This window comes from Parasteatoda tepidariorum, chromosome 10 (assembly GCF_982258835.1).
Source record: "Parasteatoda tepidariorum strain Cologne lab strain chromosome 10, Ptep-v5.0, whole genome shotgun sequence".
In the NCBI taxonomy this organism is placed as follows: domain Eukaryota; kingdom Metazoa; phylum Arthropoda; class Arachnida; order Araneae; family Theridiidae; genus Parasteatoda; species Parasteatoda tepidariorum.
Window position 1 is genome coordinate 43,408,057 of NC_141764.1, and position 14,676 is coordinate 43,422,732.

The following is a 14,676-nucleotide window of genomic DNA, read 5'->3' on the forward strand; positions in this document are numbered from 1 at the left end:
GATATAAAAAAATATTATGAAAAATGTTTTTTTAAAAATTTTGAAATCACGATTATATCAGAAAAATAGTGCATTCTAATAATGTATTAAAACAGCCAAATGTAAAACATATCAATACAATAGTGTGAGGAGCACCAAAACAATTGAAATGAAATGGAACTTATTAAGCAAAAAATGTTAAATTAAAATAAAAAAAATATCTATTGATTTGCCCGAATTAGATTTCCACATGGTAAAAATATGAATGCTGTTAACAAAGAAATTTTTTAATTATGACATACAATTAACTCAACGAATTTTTTCGTATATAATCTTGTGAGCTGATGGCGAGTTTATATCTTTTCCTTATTTTAATTTAATTTAAATTTCTTTTAAATTTTAATTTTTTTAAATTTGTAAAAAGGATTTTTATTTTTTAAAAAAGCACATTATAGTAATTTGTTATTCCCTTTTAAATAATTTTTTTTCTTGCTTTCTCTACATTTTAAACTTATTTTTTAAATTCTCTGTACTTCCCGTTGCAGCTTATATGCAATAAATAAAACTTATTATTGATTTTCTTTTAATTTTCTTCGTTAATCTTACTTCTATTTTATACTATATAAATATATATATATATATATATATATATATATATATATATATATATATATATATATATATATATATATATATATATATATATATATATATATATATATATATATATATATATATATATATATATATATATATATATATATATATATATATATATATATATATATATATATATAGATTAAAGTTAGGAAATGCAGAGTACGCTGTATGCGGTTATATCACTATATACAAGTAAACAGTTAAAAAGGATACTTAATTCCTAACATATGGACAAAACTATTTAAATATTATCAATGAATAATTCCGCAAAAAGAATAAAGCCTTTTTGTTTTTTTTTGCAGTTAGCATTTAAGTTGTACTTTTTAACTTTATAAAAATAAAACAAATTTTTCATGAACTAATTTCGACACATATCTTTTGGCATCTATGCATAAAGTGCTTTAAAAAAAATTATTTTTTCTGCTATGTCTTAATCTACGTTAAATATTATTCAATGTTTATAAATTTACGTGGAAAAAAATCAGTATTTATCATAAACAAAAACGTCAATTTCTTACTATTAACTATATAATTATAAATAAATTCATTAGCAATAGTTCATACAATTGTAAGATATTCCTTTTAAATTTATATTGACATTTTAAATTAAAACAAATACTGCTTTTAAGAGAGTAATTTAATAAAATATTTATTTTTCGAATTTATTTTCTGCTAAGAGTTAAAAATTACAAAATAAAATATTTTACTTAAATTACTAATGAAATATTCAAACAAGAAGAAACTCACTTTAAAACCAAGTATTTCCTTAAATAATATATTTAAAACAAATGAAGAGTGATTTTAAGCAGAAAAGCAGATTTAATAAATCAAACTGAAAGCTCTAGCATTAATTTAAATTGAGTTAGTTCAAATTTCCATACAATTTAAATTAGTTGTAATAAACTAACACGGATGAAAACTTTCTGAGATTAGGAAAGTGAAATAAAATAGATACTCATGTATGAAATATTTAAAGTAAGTCATTATTTGGATATACTTATTGCCTCGAGAAAAGTTCAAATCATGGTGAAAAAAATATTTTAATTTCTCTTAAAACGTATCTTGAATATTATTATCTGTACTCATTAGGGTAAATTTTAAATGCATTGTTAGATTCGTTCTAGAAACGTAATGTATTGATTTAAAAAAGAAGAAAGAAGTGCCAAGTAACTCCGGAAAATCATATATCATTTTCAAAATGTGAGAAATGAGGAACTTTATTGTTATATATGTCTTGTTAGAATAATTCCTTCCGGCATATTTCAGAATTCAAAGATATATGTGATTCAATAAGTAAGATAATGATTTAAAACGTGCGAAATTTTTTTAACATTCTTCAGGAACCGTAATTCTAAAAATCGGGTTCGTTGGAGTGAAGTAATTAGATATTCCAAGAAAAACATTAAATTCATCAAATATCTCCTTTATTGTTTTTACTTTTATAACATTGTGTTTCTTTCTTTTATCCCAAAAAATGAACATTCAATTTAGAAACTTAGCTTACTTCCCTGGAAAGTGATTCAACTAAATGAAAATGGAAACTTTTTTTTAACATTATAATGCGTAATGGCTGACGTTAATATATATTGAAAACCCTGGTAAACAATGAAATCAAATAATTTGTTTATTAAAGATCGCAACATATGGAATTAAACAAAGAATGGAAAAGTAGAACTTTTTTAAAACTCTTACAAATCACGATTAAAAACATTAAGACTTAAACAACGGCTAAAACAATTTGAAATTCTTTTTTACGGTGAAGTTTAAAGGTATTTTAATGAGAGAATAATGATATGAAACTGCCACAAAATATAATCAATTAGCTTAAAAAAAGTAAAATATATATATATACTCCAATACAATACAAAGGAAAATCATGATTTTGAAGAATACGAATAATCGTAATTCATTGGTATGTCCTTAAAAGAAATACATTTAATATAAACGTCAGTGAATGGATGTTGTTCATGTTTTTGAGACTTATCGTAAGTAATAATTTTAAGATAATACTGGTAGATGCGTGCAATAAGCTACTGATGATTTAAATTGGTGAAACAGATGGTGGTGGTAATCAACCAATCTCCGCACTATATTACCAAATCGCAGTTCCATAAATAAAAAACTTTTTTCGAGTTTGAAAATTGTCGGGGTTGCTTAGCAATAATAAATTTACTTCTACAGCACTATAGTAACAGTTAAAATAATGATTTTTTAGGATCTAGATTCATCGATAGTTCCTTAAAATAAATAATTTGGTTTGAATGCTAATGTCACTGATGGGCTATTTTTCATAATCTGGGATCACTAATGATGTTAAGATAAAACTGACGGATGCGTGCTATAAACTACGGATGATTTAACTCAGCGAAACAGATAGTGGTAGCAATCAACCGAACTCCACACTACATTACACAGCTAAATCATGCATAAATGCTTTCGAGTATTAAAATTTCCAGGGTTAAATTAGATTCATAACTATTTAAACTCAATCATATTAAGGGAGCATTTCACTCACTTACCCAACCTTTTCCACAGGAAATCAAACGTCAACTCTGAAAATAATAGTGAACCTGCTTTCCCCTTTGCGGACATGCAATAAAAAGCGTGTGCATTTATGCCAGGCTACTAACTTACAGTTGGCACCAGTATTTTAAGTTGAATTAGTTCTACTTTTTTGAAACTCTATCCCCATTAGCTAACTATCAGCGAGTATCTTTTTGCATGCACTAACCCTTCTAACTGGAAACGGTACATCATATGTATGGCTTCCCTGTGGATCACTAGGAGTTCTGGTACTCGACCTGAGGCTGTCACATTCGCTGCCATCTTCTACTGCATACCCGGGCACACGGGTTGTGGCATAAGGCGAGGGAAAGTACAAGGAGTCCTTAGGCACTTCGTAAGCAGTCTCACCATGCCCCTTTTTACCCAGAACGCTCATGCTCAGAGTGTCCCCTTTATGGATTGAACGAGATTGCCCATCTGAAATAAAAATTATAAAATAAATAAAAATATTAAAAATAAACAAAAAGATAAGAAAAAGCAAATTGCAATGAAACATACATTTTAAATAAAATAAAATAAAAAATTAAACTCTCAACCCTCAATGCAAAATAAGAAACTGATTTAATATAAAAAACTCATATAAAAATTTAAAAAATAATATTTAAATGATAACGAAATAACTTAATCAGCAAATGAAAGTACAAAAATGGACAATAACCATTCTTTTAAAATTAAACTAATGAAACAAAAATTAAAAGTAGCAACCGTGTAGGGTCTCCATTAATTTAAGAAATAGTATTTATTTACAACACTGAAAATCGAAGTGAATTCAGCACCGTTTGATATTTTTTAATATACACATATGGGGAATGTGAAGTTAGTATTCACAATTATATAAAATTAAAATAAAATTAAAGCGAAACTTCATCTGCCTAATGGAGTTTTAAAAATTAATTTTATTTCTTTTACATTATAAGATATTATACTGTATGGAAATGTTCTAATTAAAATTAAATCTTTTCCCTCTATTGTTATGAGAATGTTATGAAAAGGCATCACATGTTAAAGATAATCAGATTAAAATTAAAATAAAGTATTATAATAAAATTTAAAATTAAATATATTTAAATTATTTAAAATTAAAAAATAACTAATTTATATTAAATATTAAGGAAACTATATTTAAAGTTTTTATATTTAAAATTAAATAAACAAAACTCTCATAAAGTGCGTATTGTTATAACTGTAAACTTTATACTCTTCTTGTTATAAAATAAAGTTTCAATTCAAACTCGAAAACAAAATTTAATTTTTTGCTTAGTAATAGTTAAGAAACCATTTCAAAAATGTATTGTTTTTTTAATTTAAATTTAATGAGTCAATATTTCAGTAGAATTTTTTTTTCATTTTTAAAACACAAATATAATAATGTAAGAAGGATTTTTCCCTTACGTAAGCATAACTTAAACGTAATTATTGTTATTTGGAAATGAAAATATTAAGGAATAAAGAATATTAAAGAAAAACTGAAAAGAAAAGTAGGAAAGCATACATTTAAAATTGGTAAGAAATTGTATTAAAATTGTAATTGCATAAAAAAGATGTATGTTATTATATATTGTTTATTACATATTACTTATTATAAATTCCAAATATTATTTGAAAAGGTACATAATATTTATGATGATGTTCTTCATAATAAAAAAAAATAATCAAAATCTTATTACTTGCTATTATAATTAGACCGGATATTATTTTTAATTCGTAGTTTTCAATATTAATTTCTAAAATTTATATTCTATCAATCTTATTACTTCAGGAAAGCATATTGTTGCAGAAATTTCAATAATTTTCTGTTTATGAAACTAAACGAAATCCATTTTTTTAATTAATAAATATTAGAAATAATTAAGCGTAAAAAGCATGCATCTTACGTGTAATAAATTCCATTTATTTATTCATCTACCATATTCTGGATTCAAAAAAAAAAGTTAAAGTTGGAAAATAAAAGAAATCTGGTTTTATATTTACATCAAAACAATTTACATAACGTTTGAATAAAGTTTAAATCATTAAATGTCAGAATATGTTCACAGGTATATTTTTAAGACAGAAAAGGACATTTTTATTTTAATCAAAAATAAGTCTGAGATACTGTTGAATTCTGTCAGAAATATTAAACATTTTGAACATATTCGAGTTTCTTTCGCTTATTATTATGCAGATATGAAGTGAAATCGCGTTTACTTTTAAGCAATATTATAATAATTTTAAATTATTTTGCTATTATTTTATAAAAGTATAAAATTGAAAACTACTCAAATATTGTCTCGAATTTCATACAAGCTTTGAATTGCGATCTATTTGTGAAGAAAATGTAACAATTAAAAAATGAGACCACAGGCCAGCCTGCAGTTTAGGTTTAGTACAAATAGAGGAATGGAAGCGAAAGGATATGCATTATAAAATAATTTAATGTAGCTCTAAGATATTCTAAAGTTAAAATTTAACTATATTTACTACCAAGCTAAAATCACGCATACATATTTAACGATAGATTTTAGAGTTTGTTTTTTTAATATCACACGGAGAAAATAACTTCATAACAACTAACTTAATAACATTTCTGGTAAAAAAAACGCATTTCATAATGGCTAATGTGATAATGGTTTAGCGAATATTTAAGTTTTCAAAATTATATTTCTAAATACCACACATTCAGTAAAAAATATAAAACTGAAGAGGAAATTTAACTGAATGAATAGTTTTTCTAACAGTTCTAAAAGTATCATGATATAATTAGCAAATTTTATCTTAAAAAATGTATATATATAAAATATAATATATTTGTATATATAATGTACATACACTATCCAGCCATTAATGACCGGACACTGTGAAGTTCGGTGGTGGAGGAATTATGGTGTGGTCCTGTTTCTCATGGTTTGGCCTTGGACCCTTGGTGTTAGTGTGTGGAACCCTGAACGCAGATGGGTGTAGAGACATCCCGGACAATTCGGCACTTCCCACCCTGTGGCAACAGATCGGTAATGGCCCGTTTGTGTTTCAACACGATAACGCTGCCATTCATAAAGCACATGCCATCACGGACTGGTTTGATGAAATGGGGCTGCAAGAGTTTGACTGGCCATCCCTAAGTCCCGACATCAATCCAATTGAGCATCTCTGGGATGAGTTGGAGAGCCGGTTGAGGGCCAGGCCACAACGCCCCAAAGCCACCACTCAACTCTTTGCCATGTTACAGGAGGAATGGTGGGCATTACCTGCCGCCGTGTACCAACACCTAGTGGATAGCCTTCCTAGAAGGGTTAAAGCTGTGATTCGGGTGCGTGGCGGCCCTACGCCCTACTGACTTGATACTAGCACCTCACGTATCACGTATGATTGTATGAACGAAGGATAAAGTCTATACATGGCTTTCTATCCATATGATGTGCAGGGTCTGACTTTTGAGTAAGTCACCCTATAAATGATAAGATGGAAATGAAGACTCTTTTTTTTTTATAAATATTATTCTATAAAATTATTTAAGGATGTATGAATGAAGGATAAAGTCTATAAACGACTTTCCATCCGTATGATGTGCAGGCTATGACTTTTAAATAAGTTACCCTATAAATGATAGGATGGAAATGAATGTTTTTTTCTCCATTTTTGGGTTTTAATAATTTAATCTCCGAATTTTTTCTAATTCTTCTCATAGATGGCAGCACTAATATTTTAATTACTTAAAAGTTTTTCTACTTCGATCAAATATATTTTTTATTTATTTTATTCGATACAAGCTATAAGCACCACTTCAAATATTTACCTCTTCGCTAATTTCACTAACTGTTTACTTATTATACTTCTAAATCTAAAACCGCATTCTGCTACACGCCGGTAAGTTTGATTGCTTTTTACTTTTATTTCATAAATTTTCAACTATATGTTTTTTGCGATATCGACTCATATAAAGAGTAATTTTTATCTTAGGATAATTATTCTTTATTCAGAAATATCGCATTTATAGCAATAGATGTGTCTTGATAACGACTATTTGCTTTTACCATTCTTGTTTCTCTACAATTTAGTTTTTTATTTTATTCATGTTTTTCATGTTAATTTGTGTTTATATATATATGTATATATATATATATATATATATATATATATATATATATATATATATATATATATATATATATATATATATATATATATATATATATATATATAAATGCAAAAAAAAAAGAAAAACGAAGAAAATCTGTAAGTTTTATTTACTGCGCATAAGCTGGAAGCATCTAGAACTCATATAAGTTCCAATTTTTCGCTACATTTCGAATATATATAGTATATATATATATATGCAACTATATACATATCATTTATATATTTACTTATTTTTTAACCCCCACAGTTCAAAGAGTTATAATTTAAACGTATAATTTAAATATATGATATATTTTAAGCAAGCCCTCATCATCAGTTTCCACAACTTATTTATACTCGATATGCAATCTCCAATATTTTTAATTATTTAACACTTTAAAGTACTTAAAAAAAGCCTTAAAATAGATTTAAGTCTTATTTAAAAGCTTAGGAGTTATTTTTACAGATTTTAATTGTTTTTTTTAAGATATGAAAAAATTAAATGCTTTCCAATGAAAACTAATCTGTAATTAAATATAAACGCGTTTTATATCATTTTTTTATTCCGTAAGAAGCAAAAAAAACTTGAGCGCAGCATTTAAGAGGAAATAATCTTATTCAATTTCTCTATTTAGTAGAAAGTAATAAAAGAAAACCCAATTAGGATATCTGAATAATGTATTAACAATTGTTTTCTACATTTTTTAAAGAGAAAAATTATGTAATTTATTTTCGAAGGAAAAAAGATGTACTTTCTTCCTAAAGAAGAAAAATAAACGATTTATTTCAATTGAAAGAATAAAGTCTTTTAGTTCGAAAAAGTATTTTTGCATCACAAATAAAAAGTTGGGAAAACAACCAAATGCAATTTATCTATTAATTTCTGATTTACTCAAGCATTCTTAGGTTAATCAATTCAAAATAATTAACCTTTTATAATGTCTTTCGAAAAAGGAGTTAGAATTTTTCTTTTTTAAGAAAGAAAGGAAACTTCAGAATAAACGATATACATTTTCTTAACCTAGCGTTTTAATTAAAATTTTGAAAAAAAAAATGTTTTTAAGCACTTAAGCATTCTAAAAAATGTACTAAAAACTTAAGAGCTAGTCAATAAAGTTTGAAGAGCATTGAAATTATTAATTTCATTCTCAGTAAGAATTCAATACTAAAATTCATGTTAAAAAGTTAAACTTCGTTATGGTATAGTATAATTTTTTGATACACATAATACGCTGCCTTTTTAAGTACAACATAAATCATACCGTTATTAAATCACATCATTTTGTTAAAACATTTTAATTAAATTTCATTATTCATACTAATTTTAATTTTTATTTCTGAAATATTAGGAGCACGTCTCAGGTAAAGAATCCTATTAATATCTTTTTAAACTACCACTATTATTAGCAAAATATCTGATGTTGGAAATACAAAGAATTCTGGTCACTTACAGAATTTTGTTTTAGTGTTACACGTAGTTTGTAAATACAGGGATATTCATAATTCCCTCCGGGGTTTCGCAGCGTTATAGTAAAAAAACGAAGACGAACGGTCGAAGACGAACGATTTGGCAAAAAAGAACATATGAAATTATTCCGAAAGTATTCAAGTTTTAATTTAAGCAGTTGCCGGTAGATGGCAGTAACATTTACCACTGAAGTCAATTGTAGTAAAGAAAAATGGCACTTTCAGGTGAAGGAAATTATGAATAACTCTGTATATACAATCCTGATTTTTTGTGGAACTTTTTTGTTGAAGCACACTTAGTTTTAAAATATAAATTTTGTCTTGGTTTGGAACTAAATTTAATTTAATTCTTTTATTTCAAAAATGTGGGTTAGAAGAGCCATGTAGAAAACAACCGACTTATATCAAAGTTAACACCCTTATTAACAAAATATTTATTGTTGTAAATATATAGAGTCCTGGTCTTTTGTACCACTTCGATCTTGTGTTACACTTATTTTGTAAATATATAGAATCTTGTTCTCTTATAGAACTTCATTTTATCAGTACACTTAATTTGCAAACATATAGAATCCTGGGTTTTTCGTTCAGCTTCATTTCAGCATTACATTTAGTTTGTAAACATACTAGCTTTGACAGAATACTAGCTTTGGCACAAAATTTCATTAGTTTTTTTTGAGCAAAATTTCAGTTTGTTTGGTCAGAAAATTTAATTAGAAAATATATAGAATCCTGGTCCCCGGTAAAGCTTTTTTTTTGGTCGTAGCATCACTTAGCTTAGATTTCCAAAAGAAGTTATCACGCGAGTTTGTGAAATAATCTTTCAGAATTTTGATAAAAATAGAGGATGATTAACTTGAAATCTTTTTAGTAATTCCACTATGGGTATAAATTAGAATTCAAGCATAATTGATAGTGCAAGTTATTGAATAACAAAAGAAAAAAACATACTGTCCTCTTTCTTAGTCTAAATCAGTGGAAAATTCATCATTAGCTGTGTGCGCAGTTAAAAGATTTATTAAACAAATTACAACTTAAATTTTAAGCCTTATTTCTAAAACTAATTAGTTAATGAATTTATATCAGTTTAAAATATAATTTCTTTATTATATTTTAAACACCGAAAGCATTTGTGTGTTCTGTTTATTACTGTACTGAATAAAAATAACACCTTGATTGCACTTAGAAAAAGAATCTAGTGGAGTTACCGTACTGTTTGGCAATATCATTTCTAGTTTGTTTTGTTTTTTTTTAAATTAAATTTAATGGTTGCTAATTCGGATGGTTCCTATTTATAGTACAGTTGTAATGAGCTACAGAATGTGACTTGTTATAGCTCTACCTGGAAAAAGACTGGGAAGTTAACTTTCCTATCACTAAACTAAGCTGTGAGAGGGTAAATAAGAGAGTTACGGAGTTTTAAGAACTTTGTATGAACAGCCCAAAATAGTGAATATTTATAAAAAAATGCTTTTTAAAATGTGCATTTTAATATGCTTTTTTTAAAAGTTCAAGTAAAGGCTTATTAATAACTGAAATTGAAATTCTGAGAGTAAAAATTCGTAAGTTTGCTATAAATCATACTAAATAGCAAGAGAATATTGTTTATTAGCTCTTTAGATCTTAAGGAAAAGATCTGATTAAAAAGATCGTATAAATTTCAAACTGGGAGAAATCCTAATACTCATAAGATTTAGAACTCATTAGAAATAAATTGATTCTAAATCACTATTATTTCAAATTCGCAGCTAACCAGAAAATATCATTTTTACTAGTGATATATTTACTGGAATTAAAAGGGTAATTAAAATGTTTAGAATAATACTACCAAGAGAAAAAAGAAAAATTTAAAAAAAACGGGTAGATTTAGCAAGAAAAGTTATTTTAGAGTTAGTTTTTCAAAGATTGTGTGTGTGCGTGTGAGTTATTGATTTTTTTTTTTATAATTTATTTCCAAAATAAGCAAAATCGGAAAGTAATTAAATTACGGAACAAAAATTAGATAAAGATATGAACAGATAAAATTAAAAATTAAAGGGAAAACAAGCTTAAATTTTAAAGGCATCGACTAGGCATATGTTTTGCATTAAAATACTAAAATTTAATTGTGACATATCTAATTTACATCTAAATATCAAAGTTGTATGAAATACTGTGTAGGGAACAAATCGGAATTTTGTCATTATTGAAGCAATATGTTACCTTATTTGTTGATCCAAAAGGAAAAACTGGGTAACTGGGTCAATAATCTATAATATACAAACGGCATTACCCGACACTAAAAAAAAGTATATTTAGCGATAAGTATGAAATTATTGTAAATAAGTATTTGTTAAATAAATACTTCATAATATTTTTCTTGAAAAAAAACTGTTACATTAAAAATATTTTCTTTTTATCCTGCTCAAGTAAACCTTATCTCAGGTTACATAACCTAGCATCCAATGTTACATTATATAGCCTAATACTGAAAACCAAAGACAAATACAAAATGAAAAATTGCTTTAAACTTTTAAAGTTTCAATTAAACTCGTTTTAATTAAATGCAGTTTTTAGTAATCTCTATATCAAAGTTTGTGGCTGTAACGCTTGAATTAAGAGTTGGAAAAAGTTTTAAGGACTTAAAAGTAATTCATGAACATTCCTACACTAAATTTGAGGAGAATAGGTTACAAACAACTGATTTATTTAAGTAATATTATATTTAAACAAGCATTTATATATATATATATATATATATATATATATATATATATATATATATATATATATATATATATATATATATATATATATATATAATAAAGAATAAATACCCAACTAAAGTAATAAAATTCTATATAAAATCATTGAGTTAATCGTTTATTATTGTAGATATATTTACTTTCTTTGTTAATTTATATCATTTTTTCATGTGCAAATACATTTCGGGCAAATCCGTGGTTTAAATTATTTACTAAAAATTTATTTGTTAATTTACATAATTTTTCCAGGTGCAAATCCATTTCGGGCAAATCCGTGGCTAAAATTATGTGGGAAACAGGCAATTCATGTTTCTTTTTCTTTTATATTTTATATATTTTTTCTTAAATAAATATTTATTTTCTAAAGTTATTTAATGTCAACTTCTTTAAATTATCCAGTATAATATTACCTTGCGCACATCCATTTTCGGGCCCATCCTTGGTAACTAACAAGTTAAACGCTCTTCAGTTATGCAGCGAGAACGCACTTTATTACAAGATTCCCTTAGTTACACTTTTAGCGCAATTTAAGCTTTTGTTTTCATTTTTTGCAATCTGGCAATCTCTTTACTTAATTTCTTTCACTATTGCTTAAAATTTAACCTTGAAAATATAAAATTTTCTTAAGAAAAATTTCTTAGTTCAACTTATTAGCTAGATATTACCCTGAAAAAAATTACTTATAATCAAAATAATCGGAAACATTTCCCCATTTCTCTTAATGCTTCCTAAACTATAAAAAAAAATTACTTTATTATCCCTTACGTCTTTAATTAGTTAATGTTAATAGCATCTCAATTTAATACATGTCCAACTTATTGTTGCTTTTCCTAAGAGTTATTCAGCGATAAAAGCTAATTTCACATTCTTTTCTCAGGTTTGACTTCACGAAAATAATTCATCAAAACCACTATTAAACAAAAAAAAGTCATAATCACCTTCTTCTTGAATTTCAGCCAACCATAAATATCCAGTTTTTCCTTGCAGGGGATGTATTTTAGGAGTCATTGAATTGAAAGGGGAACAAAGAGAAATTTTCAATAGAGAAGCAAAAGTTCTATTAATTACTTACGCTTAATTGAAGATAACTCTTTGTAAAATATTTCATGGTAGAAAAGAGAATTTCCGGGAAATAATTTCTGAGATTGCTTATGAGTGATAAATCACACCGTGCATAGCAACCCAACAGACAGGCATGCCTCTATAATCATTGAAGATGAATAGCCAGTCACTGGGATGTTACAATCGATTCTGGAGGGAATATTAATGAAAGGATTTCTTGAAAATAATATGCTTCACTTTGAAATATTTTCATCCTTCACCATTCAGGAGGAAAACGTCAAATAAATTTCTATTCCAATGAATTCTGCTTGATAAATATTTTACAGCTTCGAATCAGTCACGTGTACTTTTTTAAAACGAAGTAAAAAATATTATGGTCAAAGGAAGTTTTATGAGAGTTTTGGTTGAATATGGTCAGGCTACTCGTTTTAAAAGATATATAAAATTGTACATGGGCATAAAAGAGAACTCTGTATACTCTCTATATCAGAAGTGCCAATTAATTCCCACTCTCTGCTTTGGAGTTAGCAGTGTCCCGAACAATTATTTTCCAAGGTCTATTCCAATAACCAAAAAAATATTATTCTGCTTGACCTTGACACAACTTCCTAGTATTTAGCAAGAATGCCTAGTATTTAGCTAGTATTAGCTTCCTAGTATTTAGCAACTTTTAGAATAGTTATCTTTCCAGTCAAACTCCCTTACTAATTTCGAAAAATATACAACTGAATTTTTCCGGGACGAATTATCCAAACCTTAAGTTGACAGGATCAATTATCAGAAACTCAACTTTGACAGACTAGTAGTCATAAACACTAGCAATAACATCATCATTTTATTTAATATCAGATGATATCCTACTTCGTCAACTAGGGCTACTTTATTAAAAGCAATAACTATGACTAATCTCTAAAAAAAAAAAAAAAACCTGGGAGAATGAAAACAGTTACTACTTATCCTTTGGAATTTCTATGAAAGGTGGTTTATCATTGGGAAAATAATCAATTTGTAAAGAGACAATAGAATTTTAGACAGAACAATAATATTTTTTTAAAAAAATAAGGCGCTAAAAGCATGGTATCTTCCTCATTGTATATTACCAAGGTGTCAGTGCAGTAGCAGTTTCCACTGACGGGGGGCAAAATATCAGAAGCAACTCCATGCACCCGACTACCCCATAAAGAAAATAAAATAAAAGAGAGCAAACCGTATAGAGATTATATACGAAAGCATAGAAAATCGGTTTTAAAACTCGATCTTTAAAATGAATGTCTAATGTCGCAGTTTCGAGTATTTGATTGGTTTATAAATCTACCCATAGGAAAACCTGAAGTCATAGTTTTGTGAAAGGGAAAACTAAAAGATATGAAATTGAAATAAATTGAAGTTAAATATCTAAATTAAAACCAAACTAACCAATTTGAAATATAGACAATGCCAGAATGGCTTTATCCCAGCATTAAGATAAACATTACAATGCTTCGGAAGACCATCCTATACAAATTCCATTAGTTATACACAGATCCAATTAATAGACTATTGTTCAAGGCAAGTTTAAGCAGAAATTTTCAATTATATGAAACAATCTTATCTTTATTACAAATCAATTTAACGCAAAAAATACGAGTTAAATTACGAATCTGTAGACACTAAAAGATATCTTAGAACTCCAATAAATTAATTTGTTTACAAGAAAAGGAAAAATAAATTATTTTATCCAAAACATCAATTTGAGTTTTAGACGAATCAAGGTAATCAAGGAAGTCTGAATATAAATTAGACAGACAAGTTTTTAGCAGAGTTAATTCATTTGAACTTATAGTGCTGACAGTATCTAAAAAATTTATATAATTGAACACAATAAAATCATCAATAAATCTGAAAACATCCATAGTTCAAATAGCAGCATTTTTTTTTTAAAGAAGTGTGAAAGAGATTCACAAGAATGCTTGAAAAATTAGTGCATTGGGATAAGCCAACAATTTGCAGAAAGTTATCTTTAACACTAAAAAGAAATGTAGAAATTATTAACAGTAAAAGCGCCTTTTGATAAACACCTAAAACAGCCAAAACTGGTATTTCAATGTTTTGAATTAACAAAATC

At 26.7% G+C, this 14,676-nt stretch overlaps 1 protein-coding gene across 4 annotated transcripts in view; it reads right to left on the reverse strand.

The window, feature by feature from the left end:
- LOC107455980 (cell adhesion molecule Dscam1) overlaps positions 1–14,676 on the reverse strand; it is a 456,371-nt gene that overhangs the window by 63,273 nt on the left and 378,422 nt on the right. For 2 of the 4 annotated variants that reach the window (XR_015429973.1, XM_087154010.1), the window contains exon 23: positions 3,441–3,621. Coding sequence is in view for 2 of the 4 variants with exons in the window: in XM_087154010.1 (XP_087010136.1) it covers positions 3,441–3,621 (181 nt within the window). In the remaining 2 variants the exon portion in view is untranslated. Of the gene's footprint in view, positions 1–3,370; positions 3,622–14,676 lie in introns of all 4 variants that reach the window. The other 2 variants (XR_015429972.1, XM_087154009.1) reach the window with 1 other exon arrangement.